We start from the raw sequence: 25,088 nt of genomic DNA, 5'->3' as shown, positions 1-25,088 counted from the left end.
CTTCTGTTCATCTAGGTAGCTCTGTGTCTGGAACGCAGTGCCAGGTGCTTAGGTAAATGTGTACGGTAGAGTGTCCCGTGCATCTCAGTGACATCACATCCTGTGGGCAGCGACGTCACTACAATCTACTGGATCCTCCGAGGTTTAAGTCGCTGTGGATAACAGCGTCGAACGTCCGCCGACAACAGGCTGCGGTTGCGGGCCGCCCACGGCCAGCACGACCAGACTCTTCCTGCAAAGCTAGACGTCGGCTGTCAGACTGAGACGCGTCCGGCGCTAGGCGACCTGGAAATTGTATTGGTGCGTGGGAGGGAGCGGGAGGGGAGGAGGAGGAAGAGAGCAGCTCACTTATCGCGATGTTTTCTCCTCTCACACTCCAGGGGAGCTCTCGCGAGAGGAGCAAAGGAAGATGGCCGTGCCCTGTTTTTCCCCGTGAGGCCGTGGTGGCGGCGGCTGCGGCGGCGGTGACTGGACTCTCGGCGTCTCGGGCCTCAGCGCTCCGACTCCCCCTTCCCTTCCTCCTTCCTTCCTTCCTCCCCTCCTTCCCTCTCTCCATCCCTTCTTCCCTCTTCCCCTTCCCTGTCCCCGCGAGCGCGCGTCCGCCCCTCGGCGCCTAGGCGGGAGTCGCTGCCACTTCCTTCGGGAGATGCGGGCGTCCCGGGCCCCGGGGCGCTCCGGGAGTTCATGCTGCGCCCCAGGCTCCCGGCCGCCGCTCTAAGAGCCTCGCGCCGCCGTCGCCGCCCCGGCTCTGCCCGTCGCCTGCGGTGACCCTCCGGGACCCCCGCACGGACCCCCGACGCCGGCGATGACTGGGGAGAAGATTCGCTCCCTGCGGAGGGACCACAAGCCCAGCAAGGAGGAGGGCGACCTGCTGGAGCCCGGCGATGAAGAAGCGGCGGCCGCCCTCGGCGGCACCTTCACCGCGGGAGGCAGGGTGGGCAAGGGCGGCCGAGCCTGCCATAAGATCTTCAGTAACCATCACCACCGGCTGCAGCTGAAGGCGGCGCCCGCCCCCGGCGCTCCCGCCGCCCCGCTGCACAATTCGGTGACGACCACCGCCTCTCATATCCCGGCTCCCGTGGCCGGCACCAACCCCGAGGCTGCGGTCGCCGAGGGAGGCAGCTGCCCCGCACATTATCCGGTGCATGAGTGCGTCTTCAAGGGGGATGTGAGGAGACTCTCCTCCCTCATCCGCACGCACAATATCGGGCAGAAGGATAATCACGGTGAGGAGTGTGCTGGCCCCTCTCCACCTTTCCTTACCCCCGAGCTTAGGTTGCTGGTGGTGTTACCGCCAGGCCGCTGGAACCGCAGGCTCAGCAGACCCTTCATTCCTCTCGCCTTTGCCCACCATCTGGGACGAATGCCCGTAAATCATAACCGATTCGGCAATGGCATGCCAGTGGTCAGGAGGATGGTTCCTTCTTGCCCACTTCAAAGTGCTCTCGGGAAAGCATTTTTAAAAAAAATGTTTGAGACAGGCCTACAATGTACTGACTTTTGACTCAGAAATTTTAGGTTAACTTGTAATCCAACCTTTTTTGTTTATGAACTCTTTCCATCTTGGTATCTTGAACTTTAAACATATGCATAACCCACAAATTCCCAACTAGACTGTAACTGGTTGTGATTTTTATCTGCTACCGGGTTGTTGGTTGTCTTCTTCTCTCTCCCCACCCCTCCTCATTTAGGAAACTTAGTTCTGAAAGCCAAACCACAGAAATTGGTTGGTATTGGATTCTTAAAAAACTGACTTCTCGGTAGCTGTTTTGTTTATTCATTGCTTGTTGTGTTTTTACAACTGTTCATAAGTAGCTTTGTTTGGTGACTTACTAGAAATAGTATTGTGGGTTTTTTCCTTAAAATTTTCTTATACTGTTTGAGAAACTATAGTGTTTGTTGTTTTCATCGAGGTTTTGCTTTCTTTTGTTACACAGAGTAATATGATGGATTTGACACACTGCAGTGAATTTAGAATTGAATGTTTTTTTCCCCTTGGTGCTGGAGTTTGTGCCTTGCACAATACTAAAATTGGTGTCAAAACTAAAGCAAATATGCTGATGCTGATTTTTATCATTTAATACATAGGCGATTTTAAATTGAGTAGCTAGAAAATTTTGTTTATGGTTCTGCTTTTAAATGAGCATGAAAATTGTATACATTGTTGTAGCATGCTCAAAAAAACAGCATATTGATGAAATAATTGCCTGTCAAATAAGCTCCTTTAATTCTTTTGGAGGCTAGGCTTATCTATAATTAAGACAAAAATTGAAGTTAAAAAAGTAAATTAAAGGTGGAAGCTGGGGTCTCACACCTGTAATCCTAGCTGCTCAAGAGGATAAGATCTGTGGATTGCGATTTGAAGCCAGTCTGGGCAAAGCCTGCCAGGGCAGGAAAATCTATGAGACTTATCTCCAATTAGTCACAGAAAAAGCCTGAAGTGGTGCTGTGGCTCATGTGGTATAGTGCTAGCCTTGAGCAAAATGAGTCCAGGGACAAGGCCCAGGGCCAGAATTCAAGCCCCAGAACTGGAAATAAACAAACAAAAAGTAAACGCTAGGTACCTGTAATTAGCTACTCTGGAATCTGAGATTTGAAGCTCCAAGGTCATCCCTGAGACTCATTCATGTACAGTTAACCAAGGGGAAGCTGGTAGTCTGTTTCTCAAGTGATAAGAGGACTAGCCTTCAGTGTAAAAGCTAACGAACAGTGCCCAAGCCCCTGAGTTCAAGGCCTAGGGCCAGCATACACATAAAAGTTTTCTATTGATTTTATAGTTCTGTAATAGCACTTGTTTTTTTGAATTTAAATTATAATTAATACCAGCACTTATATTAAGTCTCCTCAAAAGTACCTTAAAGCTATTCTTGATTTTTCCTTCCTGTATTTAATACATAAAATCTTCAGCTCTCATACATTTTCTGTAGAACTTTTTCTACCTTTATAATGGCACAGGTAAATGGGCTACTTTATCCATTGACAAGATAACCCTTCGATTAAACATTTATAACTTCTGTACCTATTGTTTATAAGATATACCTTATAAAGTGTTTTAAATGGCTCTGAAATATAGTAAATACTATTATTAAGTGTTAAATGAAAACCATAGTCATTTTTTTAGTGGAACTTTACTTTGTTCTCTTATTTGATACTTAGTGTTAGTACTTTAGTAATGCCATAAGCAAAGACAACATGATACATATAGAGACTTTGAAAGCAACACACCGTTATACAATTGAAGGTGATGATGATGGTGATTTTTGTTTTGGTGCTGTTACTAGTGCTTGAATTTAAAGTCTGGACCTTTGTTCAAGAGCCCAACCATTTGAGCCACAGTGCCACTTTTGGCTTTTTGCTGGTTGTTTGGACAATAGAGTACCATTGACTTGCCTCCTCAGAATAATTTTGGACTGGTAGCCTCAGTTCTTAGCTTCCTTGTTACATAGTTGCGTTCTACTGAAGCCACCAGGCAAGGTTGCAGTATTTAAAAATATATATACTGTGCTTTCTCAAGTGATCTATCCCCTTTAGCATTTATTTACTTATTTATTTGATGCTTTGTATAGACAGGATCTTGTGTAGCACTGACTGTAGCACAGGCTCGACTTGAACTAGAGATGTTCATACCTTAATTTTGCAAGTGCTGGGATTACAGGCCTCTGCCACCTCATAGCTGGCTGGCATGCTTGCTTATTTATTTATTTTTAAATCTTAGCCCAGGAGTTCAATTGAATTTTTATTCATTAAATTTTACATTCGTTAAATTTTATTTTGTTTTAGTTCTTTTTATCTTGTTAGTGAGTTTTAATTTGGTGACTCATTTGCTATTCATTCACTTTTTCAGTTTTCTCTCATCTTAATTTGATTAACACCTTTTGGTGAATCAGGTAGGAGAGTCCATGAGCCTCTAATTAACCACCATAAAAAGCCAGAAGTGGAGCTGTAGTTCATATGGTATGACATTATTCTTGAGCAAAGAAGGTGAGGGATAGTACCCAGGCTCTGAGTTTAAGTCCCAGGACTGGTACAAACAAAACAAACTTTATGTCTGTAGTTAAATACCACATTTTTCATAGTATAAAATTAAAGAGTAATCCATTTTTTATGTTGAGTGGAAATTTTTTTCTGAATTGCTTTTTGCTTTTGGTAGTTTGGAATATAAGGGTAGACTTTTTTTTTTTTTTTTTTTTTTTTTGTGCTGGGGAGCTGAGAATGTCGCTTAGCGGTAGAATGCTTGCCTAGCATGTATGAAGCTCTGGATTTGATTCCTTAGCACCACATAAACAGAAAAGGATGGATGTGGCATGCTGTGGTTCAAGTGCAAATGGAAGCCATGGACAGTGTTCATACCTTCACTGCAAGCCCCAGGACTGGCAAAAACAAAACAAAAACACAAAAATTGTGCTGGTACTGGGGCTGGAACTTAGAGCTGGGCACTATCCCAGAGCTTTTGTGCTCAAGGCTAGTGCTCTATCACTTGACTTCTGGCTTTCTGGTTGTTAGTTGAAGATAAGAGTCTCACCCTGATCCTCAGATCTCAGCCTCCTGAGTAGCTAAGGGGCCAAGACATTGGTATTTTGCTTAAGATAGTTCATTAAAAAAAATGGGGGCTGGGAATATGGCTTGGTGGTAGAGTGCTTGCCTAGCATGCATGAAGCCCTGGGTTTGATTTCTCAGTACCACATAAACAGAAAAGGCTGGAAGTGGCGCTGTGGCTCAAGTGGTAGATTGCTAGCCTTGAGCAAAATAAGCTGAGGGACAGCACCCGGGCCCTGAGGTCAAGCCCATGAGAACTGGACATAGTAACTGCTCAAACTAGCTCTATGTATATGTGCAAATTTTCTAATGCCTTTAATTATATTGCCTGGTGTGACAAGCCCTCTTCATATGCAGTTAATTTTCACAGTAATTATAATATTCTTCCTATAATAATAGGAGTTTGAATGTACTGTGACCATTATAGTTGAAGACTCAATATTTAAAAATTTAAATTTAAGTTAAATTTTAGTTGGGAATGTTTCTGATAGTAACTCAGGTGATGATGAAATGGTTAACATTTACATCTTTGCTTGGTACCTGATAAATTTCTTGTTTTTTTTTTTTTTTTTTTGCCAGTGGTAGGGCTTGGACTCAGGCTTCAGCACTGTCCCTGGCTTCCTTTTGCTCAACCCTAGCACTCTACCACCTGAGCCACAGTGCCCGCTTTGCACTTTTTCTGTATATGTGATGCTGAGGAATTGAACCCCAGGGCTTCATGCATGCTAGGCTAGCTAGCACTCTACCGCAAGGCCACATTCCCAGCCCCTGACAAATTTCTTTAGACAAGGATTCAAGAAGAAAGAAGAAAACTGCATTTGAGAATTAAGGAAGTAGGATAATTTGTTGAGTGGACATGCTGTATGTTTATTTTAAGTTTATTATATATATATATATGTCTTTCATGCTCCTTTGAAGTTTTTTTCTCCACATTGCTTTTGTCACTACATTCTTTGATGATGGTTGACAGAAAAGAGTAATGTGAAATAGATCTCTGAGAAAAGATGGCTTTGAAAGCTAAACACTTCATGACAAAGAAAAAAAATATCCTGACCTAAACTACTGCTGAACTACTTTTACCAGGAATGTGCTGAAATGTTGGAATACCTTTGAAAGAACATTAGTAAGCTGGACACCTGTCCCTCATGCCCGTAATACTAGTTCCTCTGCAGACTGAGTTCTAGCTAGTATGGCTGTCCCAAGATAATGTCATTCCTGTTTTCTTTTGCTTTGAAACAAGATTTTATTTTGTCCCCCAGATTTGCCTTCAACTTGCTGTCTAGTCCAGACTGGTCTGTTTTTTTTTGTTGTTGTTTGGTTGTTTACTAAGCTTTGAACTTAGGGCCTGGGAACTGACCTTGAGCTTTTTTGCTTAAGGCTAGTTCTCTACCACTTGAGCCACAGTTCCACTTCAGCTTTTTGGTGGTTAATTGGACCTAACAGTCTCATGGACAGGTGAGAGCTGGTTTCTGGCTCTAGATTGGTCTTGATTTTTTAATTCTCTTGCTCTCAGCTTCAGACTTCTGGTATTATGGGAGTGAGTCATCACCCCCAAGTAATAACATTCACTTTAATGGGGGGAGCAGTGTATGTAAGTGACAGGATGTGCTAGGTTAGAAAATGAGTGCAGCTCCTGGAGAATTGGCTAAGGACTAGGTAAGCAAACAATATGCTTCTGTTGCTGTACCATTTCTGAGAAATCAGATTGAAATGTCATTCAAAGATTAGCCATTTGTAAACTAAAGCTGGTATTCTCCGTTTGAGGTTTTACTGTGAAGTTTACTTGAATTTCACCTGGTCACACCTATTATTTCTTACTGAAATCCAGAAGATTGCCCCCCAAACTAGATGCCATCTCAATGTTTGGTATCAGATCCAACTTTGAGGTCCTGCTTCTTTGCAAATTGGTTTATGATTACTCTCTGAAATAAGTAGATGTACAGTCAGGGCACCAACTGTCACAAATGACAGAATATTTAACTCTGAAAGTTTACATAGCAGAAATACCAATTAATATTATTTCTTGTTCTTGCCTTTGGTGTTAAGTACCTTTCAGCAAAAGCCACTGACTGGTTAGTGAGATTTAGAAAAGTCCTAAATGTAGGATTATCATACTCTGTGCTAAGTCATCACATTTGGATTCTTGAGTGCATATACTAAACTGAGGTTTTAAACCCCAGCCCAAAGTCAGGAGTCACAGGCCTGGCCACCTGTCCCCAATATAGAGACATGGTGAAGTGCAGAGAAAGGAGGTTTATTACATGGCAGCCATGGGAAGACAGCACCATTTCAGAGTACAGAAATTAGCTTCAAGTTAAATAGGAAGAATTGTTAAATAGGAAGAATTGTACTGGGGTTGGGGAAGGTATGCATAATTCAGACAGTTCCAGTTTACAGGTATGGCCTACTTGACTCTTATCTCAGTCTTTTTTTTATATAGAGTTGTTTATTCTTTTCTGGAAAAGAACCGAACTAGGAACTAAGTGGTCTCCAGAGTTTTTGTCTCTTTAAGATGATAGAATGCATTTCTTTTTTTGTTTTACTTCCACAGTAGATATTTATCATTGAGTTTTCTCTTTCTTAGATTCCAAGGTGACTGCAAATGGCCTGAATCAGAGAATAGCTCAGAAGTAGGGCAAAGGTTCAAAGTTGGAGAACTTTTATTTAATTCACTGGGCCTGTTAAAAACATCTTTTAAGTTTTCTTACAATGCCTGGCAAAAAAGTTAATTCAGGCTATGCTTTTCTCAGCTCTGAACTTGGGCATATTTTCTTATGCTTATTCCATAGACAACTGGGTAGACCTGCCTTTTCTTAGGGTGAATTCTTTTTCTTATAGGGTAAAAATAGATTTTGACATTGCTTTCTCGTTTTTTTTTGTTTTTTTTCCTCTTTATTTTCAAAGTGAAGTACAGAGGGGTTACAGTTTCATATGTAAATCAAGTACATTTCTTATACAACTTGTTACCTCCTACCTCATTTTTCCCCCATCTTCCCCCTCCCCAGTTTCTTCCCCCTCCCATGAGTGTGGTTGGTTTACACCAATTAGTTTTGTATTGCTATTGCAATGCTTTGTCCTTTTATCCTTTGTCTCTCAATTTTGGTGTTCCCTTCCCTTCCCTAGTTCCTATATACATCTATACAGTATCTGGAGTACTAAGATCACTTACATAGTTACGAAAATTTATATTCTCAGAATCATAATAGTAATGTAATTTTGCAAAACAAGCAAGGAACATCCATGGTAGGATAGCTAAACATACACAAGTACTTCACAGCAGAGACTAGCATCTTGACTACCTATGGCTCATTTGCCTGTCATATCACTTCACATCTTTTTGGAAGAAGAGTCAGAAAGCTTTTTCCAGAAAGGAATCTTGTAGGCTTTTCTTCCTAGTCTGACCTGTTGCTACCCACATCCTGAAACAGGACAATGGGATACCTGAGATGAAATGAGAAAAAACAGGGGAGAGAGTGGGGAACCACTTTCAGCACTCACCAGCAAGAAATAGAGATAGTAGAGGACCCAGTTACAAGAAAGAGATTGGTCCTAGTTGTAGAGGTAGAAGAGGATAACCAGAAAGAGAGAGGGCCTGTCACTGTGGAGAATCTTGGTTCTTTCTTTTGGTTCATTTATTCAGTGGATACATGTTGAACTCCTTCCTACTTATGTATTCTAGGTACTGGGGTAATACAGTGAGCAAAATAGACAAAAGTTCCTCCTCGTAAATTCTAATGTGCATCTCATATTCTGATGTGGAGCTTATATTCTAATGTGGAGTTTATAGTCTAATGTGAGAGTTAGACCATGTAAAAATATGATGTGACTGTTAACGAGACATGTTCAGTGTAAAGTAAAGCAAGGTGAGAAGGATAGCGGGCTGGAAATACAGGATAAGAAGATAGTAATTACTTTGTCTAGGTTAGAGTTAGCAAAGATATCACTGATATTAAGCAGTTAACTTAAAGCAAAGTAGGAAGCAGATATCTGGAAGATTGTACCAAGTTCAAAGAATAGGAAGACCAATATGTGTGGAAGAAAGTGAGCAAGAAGTGTGGTTGGAAATGAGAAAATTGGAGAGGAAACTAGGAAATTCAGTGTCTGATACTATAGCAAAGTTGAGGGATTTGCTTTTACTTTGAGCAGTATGAGATGCAGTTAGTTGAGTTTATGTAGATGAGTGGCTTTACCAACTGTACATGTCTGTCATATATGTAGAGAATAATTCTTGAATAGGTGACAGTAATGTTGATACTGTTTTATCATTTAAAATATTGACTTGGCATCTTTGTAGTACATGCTTCAGGTTATATTTTATGTGGCTGTATATGTGTGTAAGTACTGGGGTTATTTTAACCTCAGGTGGTTAGTTTTAATAGAAAGTATAGTCATGCTTATACATTACCTTTATGCATTGAGTAATAAAAGTAGGAACCAGAATATTACAAATAAAATCAAAATGGTATTTTTGCTTCCTATAATGGTGGACTAGATAATTAGGGCCAGTCTTCAGTAGGAACAAGCAAGAATAGCTTATTGTATTTGAATGGCAATGGAGAGCTGATTAAATAGAAACTGGGCCTAGATGGTGGAAGTTGTGAGTCTAGTTTTTAAAGTTTATTTTGCTTCAGTGGTTATGAGGCTGAGAGCACTTTTTTTTTGTGTGTTGGGCAAAAGGGGTACAGTTACATAATAGGGTAGTGTGTACATTTCTTGTGATATCTTACACCCTCATTTTTCTTTCCCTTCCCTAGATCAGGTAGGCATATATACAGTAGCCACGTTGCATACGCCAGAGGAAATTCACCTCAAACTTTTGACAGTCTTGCTGAGGACAGAAGATGCAGATGAGGGACTGTCACTCAGTGGATATCTCAAAACACACTGCTCTTTGTATTACAAGCTTGAATTGCTAAACTGTAGGAATATGCATGGATTGAAGGGTAATAAGTTTTGATACAGACTGGAGTACGCTTTGAGTCATTTCTCAGGCCTAGGAACACAAACAAACCCTAGAATAGATTATCCAGAAGTCAGTTTAGTGTCCTCACCCATATAGCAGAAATAATCATCTAGGTGCCAGTGGCTCAGACATGTAATCTTGGCTACTCAGGAGCCTGAGATGTGATGACAGTTCTAAGCCAGCCCAGCCAGGAAAGTCTGTGAGACTCATCACCAACAGCCAGCAAAAATCCTGAATTGGAGCAGTGGCTCAAGTGATAGAACACTACTCACCTTGAACAAAAGCTGCTCAGGAACAGCACCCAGGCCTTTAAAGACTCAGTGACTTGAGGATTTGTTTCTTAGGCTTCAAGTTTATTATATAGTTAAATCATGCATCCAACATATAATTGAAGATGATTAGCATTATGAGGAAATAAGCATGTATGAGAACAGGGAGAAACTAAAAAGAAGTAGATCTATTAGGGCATATAATTAATAAAGGGAGGCAGTAAATAAAAATATTTACAGTGCTCTTGAGGAATAAAAGACAAATAGACTATTGTAGTAAAGAGTTGGAAATGATAAGGATTAAATATAAAAGATCCAAATTTAAATTCTCAAATGGAAAAATGAAATCAAAAACTAAAGGGGTTGGCAGTTTAGATGACACAGAAGTCAGAATTTGTGATCCATAATATGGATGTGAAGAAATTATTGATTGTTTAATGAAGGATGGAAGGGGAATAGAATTTTTTAAAAGGAAAGAAGCAGTGGAGCCGGAAGAGAAGTTCTGTATTGACTGAACTCTAGGAGAGAAGAAACAGAAAAGGACTAAATATTTTAAAAGAGAATTATTGAGAATTTCCCAATATTCCTGAGAGGTTTTGATTCAAAATTCAAGATGTGTAACCAGAATAAAGAATTAATTGTACATCAGAGTCATTTGGCTGACAATTAAAAACTAAATCTGAAAAGCAGCCAGGAAAGAAAAAAAGTCAATACTTTCAAAGCAACAATGTAAAAACCTTTGACTTCTCAACAACAAAAGGAACCTATAATAAATAATACCTCATGAAATGTTGAAGAAAATACTAAGAAGAATCTTAAGCTTAGTACAATGCTCTTTTAAGATAGAAGTCAAATAGACATTAACTGGAAAACTTGAGAGAATTTGTCACTGAAAGAAACAATGAAAGTTATTCTTCACCTACAAGGAAGATAATTTTGGGGTTCAGGATGTAGCTCAGTAGTAGATGTAAAGTCCACCCCAGGGAGGGCCCCATGCAGAGGTCCCTTGCCTGTTCAAGAGAGTCACCCTTGGGTGTTACCTTATCTAGGGCAGGGGCAGGAAGGTATGGCCAGGTGGATTAGGATGAGACCTCAGAGAAAGGGGAGGTAAGTGCCTCCATGTGTGCCAGTTACCTAGACAGTTGGGTAGAGACTTAGGCTAGGGGTATCTGCGTGGAAGGGGGGAGGTGGGGAGGTGGACCTTATAGTAGACAGCTTTTCTAGCATGCTCAATGTTCTGGGTTCCTTCCCCAACACTATAAAATAAAAAATTTAAAATAAAGTTTATCGTAAAGCACATTTATTTTATTTATTATTTTTTTTTTTTTGCCAGTCCTGGGCCTTGGACTCAGGGCCTGAACACTGTCCCTGGCTTCTTCCAGCTCAAGGCTAGCACTCTGCCACTTGAGCCACAGCGCCACTTCTGGCCATTTTCTGTATATGTGGTGCTGGGGAATCGAACCCAGGGCTTCATGTATACGAGGCAAGCTCTCTTGCCACTAGGCCATATCCCCAGCCACCATAAAGCACATTTAAAAATAAAGGAGTTAACCAGGCAGTTATGGCTCAAGCCTGTAATCCTCACTATTCTTGAGGAAAGTCGTCTTTTAATTTCTTAGCTTTGGCATGGCTCTTGTTAATTTTTCTGCTAAGACAATATATGCAGATAAAGGGAAAGAGGAACTGCTTTGGGATAAGGAAGGATTTCTGAAATGTTAGGCTTTTTCTTAATTGGTTGTTTCTGGATAGACTTAAGACATACCTCAGAAGATATACCTGATTGTTCTAAAAATAGCAATGGGTGTGGGTATGTTTTGAGATTGCTTGTGTACTGTTTATCTTATTTCAAGGTTTAATGGTCACTTTGTTAACCCATTTTACAACTTGACAATTTGTAGCAGATTGAGAATCTGAGCTCAACCAACTTGAACCGAGGGGCAGGGGCTTCTGCATTTGGGATAAATGGGGAGTGCTTGCTTGCTAGGTTTTTTGTTGATGGTGCACCCTTCTATAGAAGTACATTTTGCTTTGCTGAAACAATTCTGTTTTTTGTGTCGTCTTGTTTTGACTCCAGTGGTTCTTTGAAAGTGCATTTATAAATTAGGAGACTGAGATGTGAGGATCAAGGTTCAAAGCCAGCTGTGGCCGGAAAGTCTGTGAGATTCTTATCAAAAAGCCAAATGTGGAGCTGTGGCTAGTGGTAGAGTACTAACCTTGATCACAGTAGCTCAGAGGCCCTTAGTTCATACCCCAGGTCTAGCACATACACATATCCAGAAAGGAATTAGATGGAAGATAGACTTGCTGGAAGGAATGAAAAGCCAGGCAAAGAATAAGCCTAAATGGATATAAACTATAAAACCAAAAGAAAAATATGAGACTAGATGATAGTAGCTTATAAGTCTAGAGAGAATGAAGTGTTCTGAAGTTACTGTGTTGCTCTGAATAGGGAGTGAAATACCACCAAATATTAAACCTTGATAAATCATAGATACATGCTGTTAGCTGAGTTCTAGGGATTGTACTGAATATAAAATACAAGCCACATATGCAGTTACAAAATTTCTACTAACCATATACAGAAAATAAAATGAAATTAATTTTAGTGATTTAACCAAATATATCCAAAAAATTCAACAAGGTCAATATAAAACATCTTTGAGGTATTTTTCTGCCTAGTATTTAAATTTTTTTTTTTTTTTTTTTTTTTTTTTTGGCCAGTCCTGGGCCTTGGACTCAGGGCCTGAGCACTGTCCCCGGCTTCCTTTTGCTCAAGGCTAGCACTCTGCCACTTGAGCCACAGCGCCACTTCTGGCCGTTTTGTGTATATGTGGTGCTGGGGAATCGAACCCAGGGCCTCATGTATACGAGGCAAGCTCTCTTGCCACTAGGCCATATCCCCAGCCCTAAAAATATTTTTTAAAATTGTATTTTTCTCTGTGTATTTTTTGGGTATTTTAACATTTTTTATTTTTCATGGTAAGTCTTCAAAATCCCACTCATGCCATTTCTAAATTTGGAATATGCATTTTAAATGCATAGAAACTACATATTGCTATTGTACAGGACAAGGCAATACTTACGATTACTAAAAGAAAATTAAATTTAAAATTATGCATTATCAGATACATGCAAAAACAAGGCAGAATAATAAAAATAGTCCATCTACAAGATAGAAGAAAAATAAAAATAAGGAACATAAAGTTTCCTTTGGAAGAACTTTTCAAGACTTTAATATAGGGCCTTACTTGTTCATGGCTTGTGCTTTACCACTTGAGTCACATCACTGGCCTGGCTTCCTGCTAGCTACTTTGGAGATGAAGTCTTGTAAAATTTTTCTGCCCTTTGAGTCATGATCTTCCAGATCTCAGCCTCCTAAGTAGCTAGGCGTATAGATCAGAGCTATTGCCTGGTTAACTTTTTTATCTTTAAAAACAAAACAACAATGAAACAAGAACCCCCAGAGTTTCACTGGGTAGTCTAGGCTGATCTTAAGCTGTCCATCCTCTTGTCTCAACCTGGACTGTTGAGACCAGGATACCCAGATCCTGGTGGTTTATTTTATTATTTCTTGTCAGTCATGGGTCTTGAACTCAGGCCCTGGGCGCTGTCCATGAGCTTTTCTGCTTAATGCTCTACCACTTTGACCCATAGCACCACTTTTGGTTTTTCTGGAGTAAGAGTCTCGTGGACTTTCCTGCCCCTGCTGGCTTCAAGCCATCGTCCTCAGATCTCAGCCTCCTGGGTAGTTAGGATTACAGGCGTGAGCCACAAGTGCACTGCCCTGGTAGTTTTTTGTTTTTTTTTCCCCCCTCCCCCCTGTGGTTTGAATTCCACTTGGTACTGTCCCTGAGCTGCTTTTGCTCAAGGCAAGCATTCTACCACTAAGCCACATTCCCAGTCAGTCCTTGAAGTTTTTATAAGTGTGTTCTAAAATGTACTTTAAAAAATGCCAGGGACATTGGCAGGGGCAGGATGCTCATGCCTGTAATCTAGCTCTTTACTAGTCTAAGATCTGAGGATCATGGATTGAAGCCAGTCCAGGAAGAAAAGTCCCCCAGAGTTCTATGTTTAATTAACTAGCAAACAATACCCAGAAGTGGATGTATAGCTTAGGTAGTAGTGCACCAGCCTTGAGTGAAAAAGCCATTTGAAAGCTTGAGGCCTTTGAGTTCGAGCTCCAGTACTGGCACAACAACAATAAATTAAAAAAAGAAAGAAGACACTAAAGCCTTTCAAATTATATTACCTGATTATGGAAACATTTGAATTTGTAAGGTGATATGAGTTACATTTTAATTATAATGTTTCTATAAGTTTTTTTTTCTTTTTCTCATTTTGATTTGCGTGCTTCTTGGTAATATTTTGAATGCATGTGAAACATTTGCCATACATAGATCAAGAAAAGTATTTGGTCTTCTTGAGGTTTTTTCATCTTAATGAATGAGACAGATAATTAACACATAAAATTACCAGAACAGTCGAGGGTAAAAATGCTGCAGCAAAATGGGTATATTAACTGCTTTGAGAGCAGAACAAAAGCTTCCTTGAAGAGATGATGTCTGAAGAAAGTATTACCAACCATATGAAGCAAATGGAGAAGGAACATTTAGGACAGGTTAACAATATGTGTTGTAAAATCTTGAAAAACTGGCTTACTGAAGAAATGATGTAGTTTCATGAGACAGGGCGAGGAAATAGAAGGGAAGTACTTACTGGAAACTCTTTATAGAATGTTAAAAGTAAAAAAAATGGAGTATTTTTCCATGTGTATAATCTCAGCATTCAGAAGGAAGAGGTAGGATAGGGTCTGCTGCCAGGTTACAAGTCCCTTTCTCAAAAAACAGAAACCCAGACAAAAACTGGATAACAAAAAAGGAATGTTTCTGCTTTTTCAAGTAACACAGGTTTTAATTGTATTTACTTTGTGTGTGTGTGTCTGTGTGTGTCTGTGTGTGTGTGTCTGTGTCTGTGTCTGTGTCTGTCGGTACTAGGAATTGAACTCAGGACTTAGATGCTACTTATGCAAGGCTTGCACTTCACCTCTTGAGCCACACTTCCACTTCCAGCTTTTTACTGGCTGTTTGGAAATAAGAGTCCCATGGGGCTAGGAATATGGCCTAGTGGCAAGAGTGCTTGCCTCGTATACATGAAGCCCTGGTTTCGATTCCTAGGCACCACATATATAGGAAAGGCCAGAAGTGGCACTGAGGCAGAGTGCTAGCCTTGAGCAAAAAAAAAAAGAAGCTAGGGACAATGCTCAGGACCTGAGTTCAAGCCCCAGGACTGGCAAAAAAAAAAAAAAAAAGAAAAAGAAAAAGAGTCCCATGAACTGTTCTGCTCTGGCTGGCTTTGAACTAGGATCCTCAGATCTTAGCCACCTGAGTAGCTAGGGGTTACAGATATGCAAAACCCTGCTCTGCCTTGATTTGTTAATACATTTTGCTTACTTTTTTGTGATGACTTTTTGGTCTTGGTAAATTGTCACAGAATGTGAATGCAAATTTAGGAAGTTTAAGTATGTTGAAAAGGAGGAAAACAATCTTACTGTTGACTATTCATGTTGTGTTTTTTTCTTATATTATGCTTGCCCATGAAGGCACAGAATAGTTTATTAACCCAACCCACAAATGGTTGATCATCTGTTATGAATACATTACTGTTTTACATTGTTCGTGTTTCAATAGAACATGGTAGAAACATTTTGTTTTGCTGAATTCCTAGTGCAAAAAATTCACTAGTTATTTTTAGCACACATGAATCCTTAGTATATTTGGGAGATAGCACACATGAATCCTTAGTATATTTGGGAGATAGATCCTTGATTTTAACATGTGAAAGAAAGCTTACTAGCTTTGTATATAAAATGCCTGGATGAAACTCTCCTTTTTCTTCATTACGTATTCTCAATCTGGTTTATAATCAGCAATTCTAAAACTAAAATACTTTTTCATTTCTCTTTCTATTTTCATTTTTTTCTCACATAAATTTTGTTAAGGAAATACAGAGCTTAAAATATTCCGAGGGCTGAATTTTGTCTTTCTGAAATACAATATACCTACAGTTAGGACAGTTTTAAAATTCATTTATTTCTTTTCTTGTCTCTTTGGGGTGGGGGGGGGGCTGGGGCTGAGGCTTGAGTGCTATCTGGGATCTGAGCGCTACCTCTGAGCTTTTTTTGTTCAAGACTAGTGTTCTACCACTTGAGCCAAAGCTCCACTTTTGGATTCTTGGTGTTTCTTTCATTGGAGATTAGAGTTTGATGGACTTTCTTGCCTGGGCTGGATTTGAACCACAATCCTCAAACCACAGCCTCCTAAATAGCTAGAATTACAGGTATAATAAGCCTCTGGAGCTTGGCTTAAGGCTTAGTTCCTCCTCTCCCTCCCCCCTCCCCTCTCCTCTCGTCTTTCTTCCAGTCCTGAGGCTTAAGCTCAGGGCCTGAGCACTGCCCCGGCTTCTTTTTGCTCAAGGCGCTACCTTGTGGTGCTGAGGAATCAAACCCAGGGCTTCATGTATATGAAGCAAGCACTCTACTACTAGGCCATATTCCCAGCCCCAGTTCTTCCTTTTTTGTTGGTCGTGAGGCTTGAACTTGGGGCATAGGAACTGTCCCTGAACTTTTTTGCTCAGTGCTAGCCCTCTTCCAGTTTGAGCCACAGTGCCACTTCCAGTTTTTAGGTGGTTAGAGCTAAACATCTCATGGACTTTCCTGCCCTGGGTTAGTTTCCAACCACAGTCCTCATATTTCAGTCTTTGGAGTAGCTAGTGCCTGGCTTTGTTTCTAAACAGTAGGTATCTGCGTAATTATGAAGGGAAATTTGTACTTTGTAATTTCTGAACAACATAATGAATTAAGCCCTATGTATTATTTATTGTTTGCTTATTCTTATAGGCAAGGTCAATGGATTTACTATAAATTAGGGGTTTATTGCTTTTTATTCATTTTGTAAAGTTACAGAAATAACAAATCCTAGTGCATTTGTCTGTGTGCTTTAGTTTTACTCAAGGCTGGTGGCTCAACCACTTAAATAAGCCAAACTTCCATTTTCAGTTTGTTTTGTTTCCTAAATTTTGTACAAAGTAGTGTCTTTCTGACTTTTTCAACAAATCAATTCTACCTTTGTGAAGCAAATGCATATGTATTGAATTATGTTGGGAAGTTTCATCAAGCTGAAACATTTGGGGAGATCTTACATGTTTCCAGAAACATAGTTAAGTCTGTTGATGTCTATCATATGATCATTTATAATGATTAGCTTATTTTATTGGCCAGAATTCTTGACTTGGTTACTTCTGTATATACATAAAATTTACTAACCGTTTTATTTTCAATTATTATTTTCAGGATATTTTTGCTGATCTTGGAGCTTGAACTCAGAGTCAGGAACTGCCCGTGAACATTCTTTTTTCACTGAAGGCTAGCGCTTTACCACTTGAGCCAGAGCTCTACTTCTGGCTTTTTAGTAGTTAATTGGAGACAAGAGTCTCACAGACTTTCCTTCCCAGGCTGGCTTTGAACTGCAGTCCTTAGTCATCCTGAGCAGCTAGAATTTCAGGCATGAGCCATTGGCACCCAGCTTGTCAGTTTAAAAAAAAAATTAATCAAGAACATTATAGGCTCTTAAGTGTTGTCTGTGTTGCCATTTTGAAATTAATTAATTTTATAGTATTGATTACAACATACAGCCCAAAGTGCATACTTTTAAGTCATGTTTATCTTTAGTTTCAGCTTTGTCCTATTTCCTATGTATCTGTTTTAATGTTGTTTATTTAAAGCTGGGACACTAGTATTGCTTTTGTTTACAGACATACACATTTCTAACAGCAGAAAAATTCTAAACAATACAAGGACTGAGACTGGGTCTTAATGCTGTCTGTCCTCAAGGATGTAAATATTTAAATTGTTTGCAAAAGGAGAAAAATGGCATTTTTGTTCTAAAGTCTGTTTAGGGAAGATCTTAAAGATATAATGGATTTTTTTTGGGGGGATAGGGCTATGGAGGAGTGTAGGGTGCTTAGGAACTGTGGCATTCTAGGACTTTGAATTTGCATCCTATAGAGTATTATACAGTAATTTTTACAGTCATATTTTTGCTTAAAATTGTAATTGAAATTTTGGAAGAAGCTAAAAACCACCTTTAAAATTTGTTACATTCTATCTTCTAATTTATGTATTTTGTCTTTTATTTTAGGAAACACTCCTTTACATCTTGCTGTGATGTTAGGAAATAAAGGTAAGTATTTTAATATTTAACTTTGCTTATGTATGTTGAGTTTAAAATTTCAGTATGAGTCTTACCATTTGAGTTTTATAAAGCTTACCTCATTTGTAATTGAATTTAGTTTAGTTTACTAAGATTAATAAACGCTTTTTCTCTTTTTTAATAGTCCCTTTTTGTAGAGAGCAAAGGCAAATCCAGTAGTAACCTTACGTCTTTTAAAACTCCCCCCAGTTGAATTTATTTATTTATTTATTTATTTATTTATTTATTGGCTAGTCCTGGGGCCTGAACTCAGGGTGTGGGCACTATCCCTGAGCTTTGGGCCTTTTCTGTTTATGTGGTACTGAGGAATCGAATCCAGGGCATGTTAGGCAAGCACTCTACCACTCAGCCACATTCCCAGCCTTAGTTGAAAATTTTATTTAGCAATATATATGATTTCCGAAGACTTATTTCTAAGTAATAAGGTTTACTAATGTTATGTTTATGAGAACTATTTTTATCATTTTTAATATGAGATATTGTTTACATAACTTAAATTTTAAAGTTAAGTCTTTTTATTTTGGTAGTTCTAGTGTTTGAACTTCTCATGCCTTACTAGGCAGGCATTCTTCTACTTGAGCCATGACCCCAGCCTTTTTATTTTTCAGAAAGGGGCTTATTTTCTTTGCTCAAGCCTGACCTAAGACAGGGATTATCTTATCCACAGCTCCAACATTGGTGCGATTACAGGGATAATTCACTGTGTCTAGCTTGTTTGTTGAGATAAAAATCTCACTAATATTTTTACTTGGGCTGGCCCTGAGCCTCACTCTTATCAATATGTTTCCTGAGAGGCTGGGATTATAGGTTTAAACCACCATACTTATGATACAAAATTATAAGAACGTGATTATTTGTTTATTCCCTCCTCTACCACTTGAGCCACACCTCCAGTCCAGATTTTTTTGTTGATTATTTTGGAGATGGAATCTTGTGGCCTTTTCTGCCCAGGCTTGCTTCGAGCTGTGATGCACAGATCTAGGCTTCCTCAGTATCAGAAATGAGCCAGTTATGCCTTGCTTTGTATTGGGGTTTGAACTCAAGGCCATGTGCTTGCTAAATAAGCACTCCATCACTGGAGTCATACCCATAGTCCATTTATTATTAATTAGGGTTTAGAGTATCTCCTTTTTGCCCTGGGCTAGTTCTAGACCATCATTTAATCCTGCTTTCAGAACAACTGGGATTATAAATTTGGGCCACTACTTACTCCCAGCTGCATTTTTAAAATTTAAATACATTTCATAATTTTGTGTGTGTGTGTGTGTGTGTGTGTGTGTGTGTGTGTGTGTGTGTGTTTACGCATGTGTGCATTAATCCTGTGTCTTGAACTCAGGTCTGGGCACTGACTCTGAACTTTTTTGCTCAAGGCTAGTAGTACTCTACCATTTGAGCCACAGCTCTACTTTTGGCTTTTTTGGTGGTTAATTGGAAGATAAGGGACTTTCCTTCCCTGGCTGGTTTTGAACTGCCATCCTCAGATCTCAGCCTCCTGAGTTGCTAGGATTATACAGGCTGAGTCACCGTCTTTTAAAAAATATTTTAAGAAAATATGCTCTGGCATGTCTATGATCACAACTAAGAAAAGGCATACATAGGACAGTTGTAGCCAAGGCTTATTTGGGAAAAAAGTTTGAGACCCTATCTGAAAAATACACTAAAAGGGTTGGGAACTTGGCTCAGGTGGAAGATAGCCTGCCCTACAGACACAAAGCTCTGAGACAAATCCTAATACTTACCCCAAAAGAAATAATTAAAATGTGTTGATCATTTTAATATGGCAGATACTTCATTTTATGTGTATTTATTCACTTAATCTTTTAAAATAACGATGTACTATTACCCCCATTTTATAGCCAGAAGGTATAGCCCTGAGAGTACAGGAGTCTCTATTTCAGTTTGGAGCATTTGGTTTCAGAACCTCAACTTATGGTGTACTACCTTTCCCTCTTTTCACTGAAAACTAATAAAAAGGATACTGTCAAAGTTAGCCAATATTCAGTTTAGCAATATAATTTCTGTTCTAGAATCTTTCCTTATTTGGTACGTTAGATTTAGCAAAAATGAAACATACATAATCTAATTTTAGATGGATGTATTACCATTACATCAATCTGTTGTGAAATGTGCTTCATGAAACATTAGTTTCATGGGATATTGATGGGTAGCTAGTGGAAAATAAGAGTTTCCAGGTAAAATTTTGATTTGAAAAACAGGTTAATAAAAGTTAAGCAGTTTTCTTTATCATGTAACTTGTTAGAATTTTATAGGCTAATATGCATTGTGACGTTCCAACTCAGGAAGAGATATTTGATGCTTCTTCTTTTCATAAGTATGTTAAGGAATTACATAGTTCAGTGGTTTGTATTTTAAGAAACACTTGAATAGATGATTCAAGATTGGCAATTAACTGGGCTTTGTTTTGTTTCTGTACTGGATCTTGAACTCAGGGCTAGGACTCTGTCCCTTAGCTGTTTTGCTTAAGTCTGATACTCTACCACCAGCCACAGTTCATTTCATTTTTGGTGATTCATTGGAGATAAGAGAAGTTTTCCAGACTTTCTTGCCTGGCCAGGCTTCAAACATCTGTCTTCAGATCTCAGTTGGCTATCCCACTGTTAATGCTGCTAAATTTGATTGTTTGTTGATGATCTCTAAATATATTCACTGTAAAAGGGTAATTTTTCTGTAATAAGTAAATAATCTTAAGGTGATACTTGGCAGCATGTGAAAATCCTCTTGTGCAGTGTCTTTTACCTGGTAGTTTTAACATTTACTGAGATCCTTTGCTTAAATCAGAGTTTACATTGAGTGCTGTTTTATATGTTTTCCAGTTTTATTATTAATGTTATTTATTCACTGCAAAGAACCTATCACCTTTCCTATTATTGGTTCATGTCAATTATTTTTGATAATGCTATAGTTATTTTCTTTCTGGTGTTCAGTTTCTTAAATTTGGCCAGTAGGTGACTGGTAATTCAAGCAGATCCTCTGTCCCTTTTAACTATCCTTTTAAAATGTTACTTTAGTAATGCAGATGCAATACATTTTAATTAGTATTCTGTGATGGACTTTCACTTGTTTCTACTGTTTTTACCACTAAAGCAGTAAAATCATCATTCTTCTAATTTGTTGTACATATTTTTAGCAGACTTTTATTGTTTTGTTTTGTTTTGCTTTTGCTGGTCCTGGGGCTTGAACTCTGGGCTTAGCTCTGTATCTGAACTTCTTTTGCTCAAGTCTAGCACTCTACTGCTTGAACTACAGCCCCACATCTGGCTTTTTCTGAGTGGTTTATTAGAGTCTCACAGAGTTTCCTCCATGGGCTGGCTTCAAACCGTGATATTCAGATCTCAGCCTCCTGAGTAGTTAGGATTATTACAGGCGTGAGCCAACAGTGCCTGGCTAAGCAGACTTTCTTAAAGAATTGAAATTTTTTTACTTAGTTTATTCTGAGGAAGGTTCCTATTGGTATAGATTCTTTGAGCACTAGGAATAGTGCTAAAGTAGTGCCATTTTTATTCACCCTTAGCCTATCCACCTCATAGTGACAGAATATCTTTACTTTCTTTATGGTACTCATTATATTATTTTTCTTTTTATTAATTTACTTAGTGTTTTTCAATACAGTAAACTCTGTGATAGGTAGATCTTACTTTTACTTGTATAGAAGTGGCATTTAGTGTTTGGAAATGTAGCTCAATAATAAACTTCTTGGCTAGCATATACAAGGCCATAAATATATGATTATTGCCTAAATTTGCTGAGTGTCAGTTATAAACTTTTTATCTGCTAAATGTACCTTTAAAAAGTATAGTTTGGGGCTGGGAATATGGCCTGGTGGTAGAGTTCTTGGCCTCCTATACATGAAGCCCTGGTTTCAATTCCTCAGCACCACATATATAGGAAAGGCCAGAAGTGACGCTGTGGCTCAAGTGGTAGAGTGCTAGACTTGAGCAAAAAGAAGCCAGGGGGGACAGTGCTCAGGCCCTGAGTTCAAGCCCCAGGACTGGCAAAAACAAAACAAACAAACAAAAAACCTTTATTTGTACAAAGAGTTTTCAATTCAACTATCCACATATCAACTCTTAAGTACAATGCATTTTTGATCAGTGTCACTCCTTTCATCATTCTTCCCATCTTTCCCAAATTCACCCATCCCCCCAAGTTACCTGGTAACTTGTAATATATGTGTACACTGAATATTATGTATTCCCCCATTCTTTTTCTCTGTTAGTCTGCCTTCCCCTGTCTCCTTGACCTACTGTTACTATTTTTAAAAAAGGGTCTGTACTTGGATTTCTTTTGATTACTTGAAAGACTGTTTAGATTTGTCTTTACAGTCAAAAGCAGAGTTTTGTTTTTGGTGGAAATGTTTTCTCAAACTCAAAGAATTACAAACTTTGAAAAGTAAGAGTTTATGGAAGCATTACAGGTCCTTTTTTGAAGATACATTTTTCCTCTAAAATAAGGATTTTCCATTAGATATTACAGGTATACACATTATCCTTTGGGTCTTACTATTTAATATATGTTTGCATGTATATTAATCTTGAAGTTTCTAGCTTATAGATGCATTCCAATGGTCTTAGACACAATTAGTAGTGAACATAATATTTTTTGTGCATAGAGGATGATGCTTGCTTGATCTGAAATAACTTGGTTTGTAGATACATAGGAATTGATTCTTTAATTATATGTAGGACAATATTACACTAACTTGATCTATTAAGCTTTTGTATGATATTTTATAGCGATTCCAAAAATTGCATGCTATTTCATAATAGTGTTGTTTATATTATTTATATTGCAGAATGTGCCCATTTACTTTTGGCTCACAATGCTCCAGTAAAGGTGAAAAATGCTCAGGGATGGAGCCCTCTGGCAGAAGCCATCAGCTATGGAGATAGACAGATGAGTAAGCAATATGAATTACTATTGTTGATAAACATTCTACAAAGTGATGTGTTTGAAACAATATTTATTAAGTATAATTTTCAATACTAAATTGTGCAACTATAAACAGATATATTTCTATATGAATTACTCATAACTTAGGAACTTGCATATTGAACAGTACAAAAATTGAAGGGTCATGTTTAAAAGTACATGTTTTTCTCATCCTTGCAGTATTCTACCTTCCTTACTGGTAGTTGAACTTTCCTTTTTTGGTTGCCAGGGCTAGGACTTGAATTTAGAGCTTCACAGTCTTGCTTAGCTTTTTTTTTTCTCCTCCAAGCTGGCATTTTTTCTGCTTCTTTTAATCACTAATTTGGAAATGAATCTCTTGGATTTTTCTGCTAAGGCTAGCTTTGAACCATGATCTTCAGATCTAAGCCTAAGTAGCAAGGATTATAGCATGAACCACCAGCAGCTTGTCCTCTTTTTTTTTTTTTGCTGGTGGTGGGGCTTGAACTCTGGGCCTGGGCACTGTCCCTGAGCTCGTCAGCTTCAAAGCTAGCGCTTTACCAGTTGAGCCACAGCGTCACTTCCTCTTTTTTTCTTTTTTAAAGTTGACTGGATTATAGTTTCTGGAAAACTGTTTATTTGTATTATTAATTGGAGTTGAAAATAATCATAGTGTTATAATGATTATCTACTTTAGCTGGTAGATATCATCTTTGCTGGTAGCTAGGAACAAGATTTTAGTTTAGTCTTTAAATGAGTATAGTCAAGACATATCACAGACTATCACAATATAGAAAATGTTCACTTGCTTTATTCCCTTCCTCTTATTCATAATTTTCTTTTTAAGTAGACATATGGGTCTTATTTTTGTCAAGTACATCTATTGGGTAATTATAAAAAGTTGAGTTTAGGTAAAGCATAAACTGTGCTATTTCTTTACAGTTTTAGGCTGAAGTGATCAACTTTATAAATATAGCTTTATACAAGGGAATTGCATGTCATGAATATTTCTAGGATATGGATTCAGGCTTATTTTGATTCTAAATTTTGGGCTCTTCTGAACACTTTCATGCTATTTAGCTCTACATGTAAACCACATATTATACACTTGTTGGCTCCCTGAATTCCTAATGCAAATTTTAATGCTAATTTTTGAGCTTAAGATGTAATATGAGATAAAACTAGTATTTTAACAGTAGAATGCATATTTTTTTTGTTGTACATTGACATTTCTTTCTTGACAAATGTCAGGATATCTTTACAAGATTAAAAACAATACTAATTCTAGAATTATTTCAGAGAAAAAAAGGTGCAAATTCAAAAGAGCTTAAGAGAATAAAAGATACAGCAGATAGTCTAAAGAAACTCTGATTTTCTTTTTTCAGTTAACACACTGAAGGGGAAACTAAATAGGCTTTTGGGTTTTAAATACATAGCAAATAAAGTTCCCCCCCCCCCCTTTTTTGTGGTACTAGGGTTTGAGGTCAGCTTTGTGCTCACTGGGTGGTGCTCTACTGTTAGAGCCACTCCTCCAGTTATTTTGCTCTAGTTATTTTGGGATAGGGTCTAGTTTTTTCCTGGGCCAGCCTGGACTGCCATCTTCCTATTTATACTTGCTGATGTAGCTGGAATGACAGTTGTATGCTCCCACATCCAGCATTTTTTGTTGAAAAGGAGGTCATGTAAACTTGTTTACCCAGGTTGGCCTAGGACCTCTGTCCTCCTGCTCTCAGCCTCCTACATAGCTAGCACTGCCTTGTCTACTTATTGTTTGAAAGGGAATTTTTTTTTGCCAAGTTTGGCCTTGAACCATAATCTCTACATCTCAGACTCATGAATAGCTAGGATTGTAGGCATGAGCCACTGTGCTCAGCTAGACTTTGGTGACTTCTAAGGATTTTTTTTATTTACAATGAAAGAATTTATGAAGCATATATGTATATCAAAATGTAAAGAATCAAAACATAGTTTCTGCTGTTTTAGAATTCATAGTCCTGCCAGGAACCAGTGGCTCATGCCTATAAATAGCATGGTTACTCGGGAAAACTTAGATTGGAGTATATTGTGTTTTGAAGTCAGCCTGGGCAGAAAAGTCTGTGAAGAATCTATAATCTCCAATGAATCATCCCTCAAAAGCCAGAATCA

The 25,088-nt window shown here is 38.6% G+C and overlaps 1 protein-coding gene across 1 annotated transcript in view; it reads left to right on the top strand.

Annotated features, from left to right (window-relative positions):
- The first annotated feature begins 382 nt into the window (after positions 1-382).
- The window catches only part of Ankrd13c (ankyrin repeat domain 13C), a 62,443-nt gene continuing 37,737 nt past the window's right edge, over positions 383-25,088 (top strand). The window contains exons 1-3 of the mRNA XM_048351563.1: positions 383-1,226; positions 17,964-18,005; positions 22,849-22,953. Coding sequence (XP_048207520.1) covers positions 806-1,226; positions 17,964-18,005; positions 22,849-22,953 — 568 coding nt within the window. The 5' untranslated portion in view covers positions 383-805. The remainder of the gene's footprint in view (positions 1,227-17,963; positions 18,006-22,848; positions 22,954-25,088) is intronic.

Source organism: Perognathus longimembris, chromosome 7 (genome assembly GCF_023159225.1).
Source record: "Perognathus longimembris pacificus isolate PPM17 chromosome 7, ASM2315922v1, whole genome shotgun sequence".
NCBI classification, from domain to species: Eukaryota; Metazoa; Chordata; class Mammalia; order Rodentia; family Heteromyidae; genus Perognathus; species Perognathus longimembris.
The sequence above is the reverse complement of the archived record's forward strand: the minus strand, read 5'-3'. Positions and strand labels throughout refer to the sequence as shown.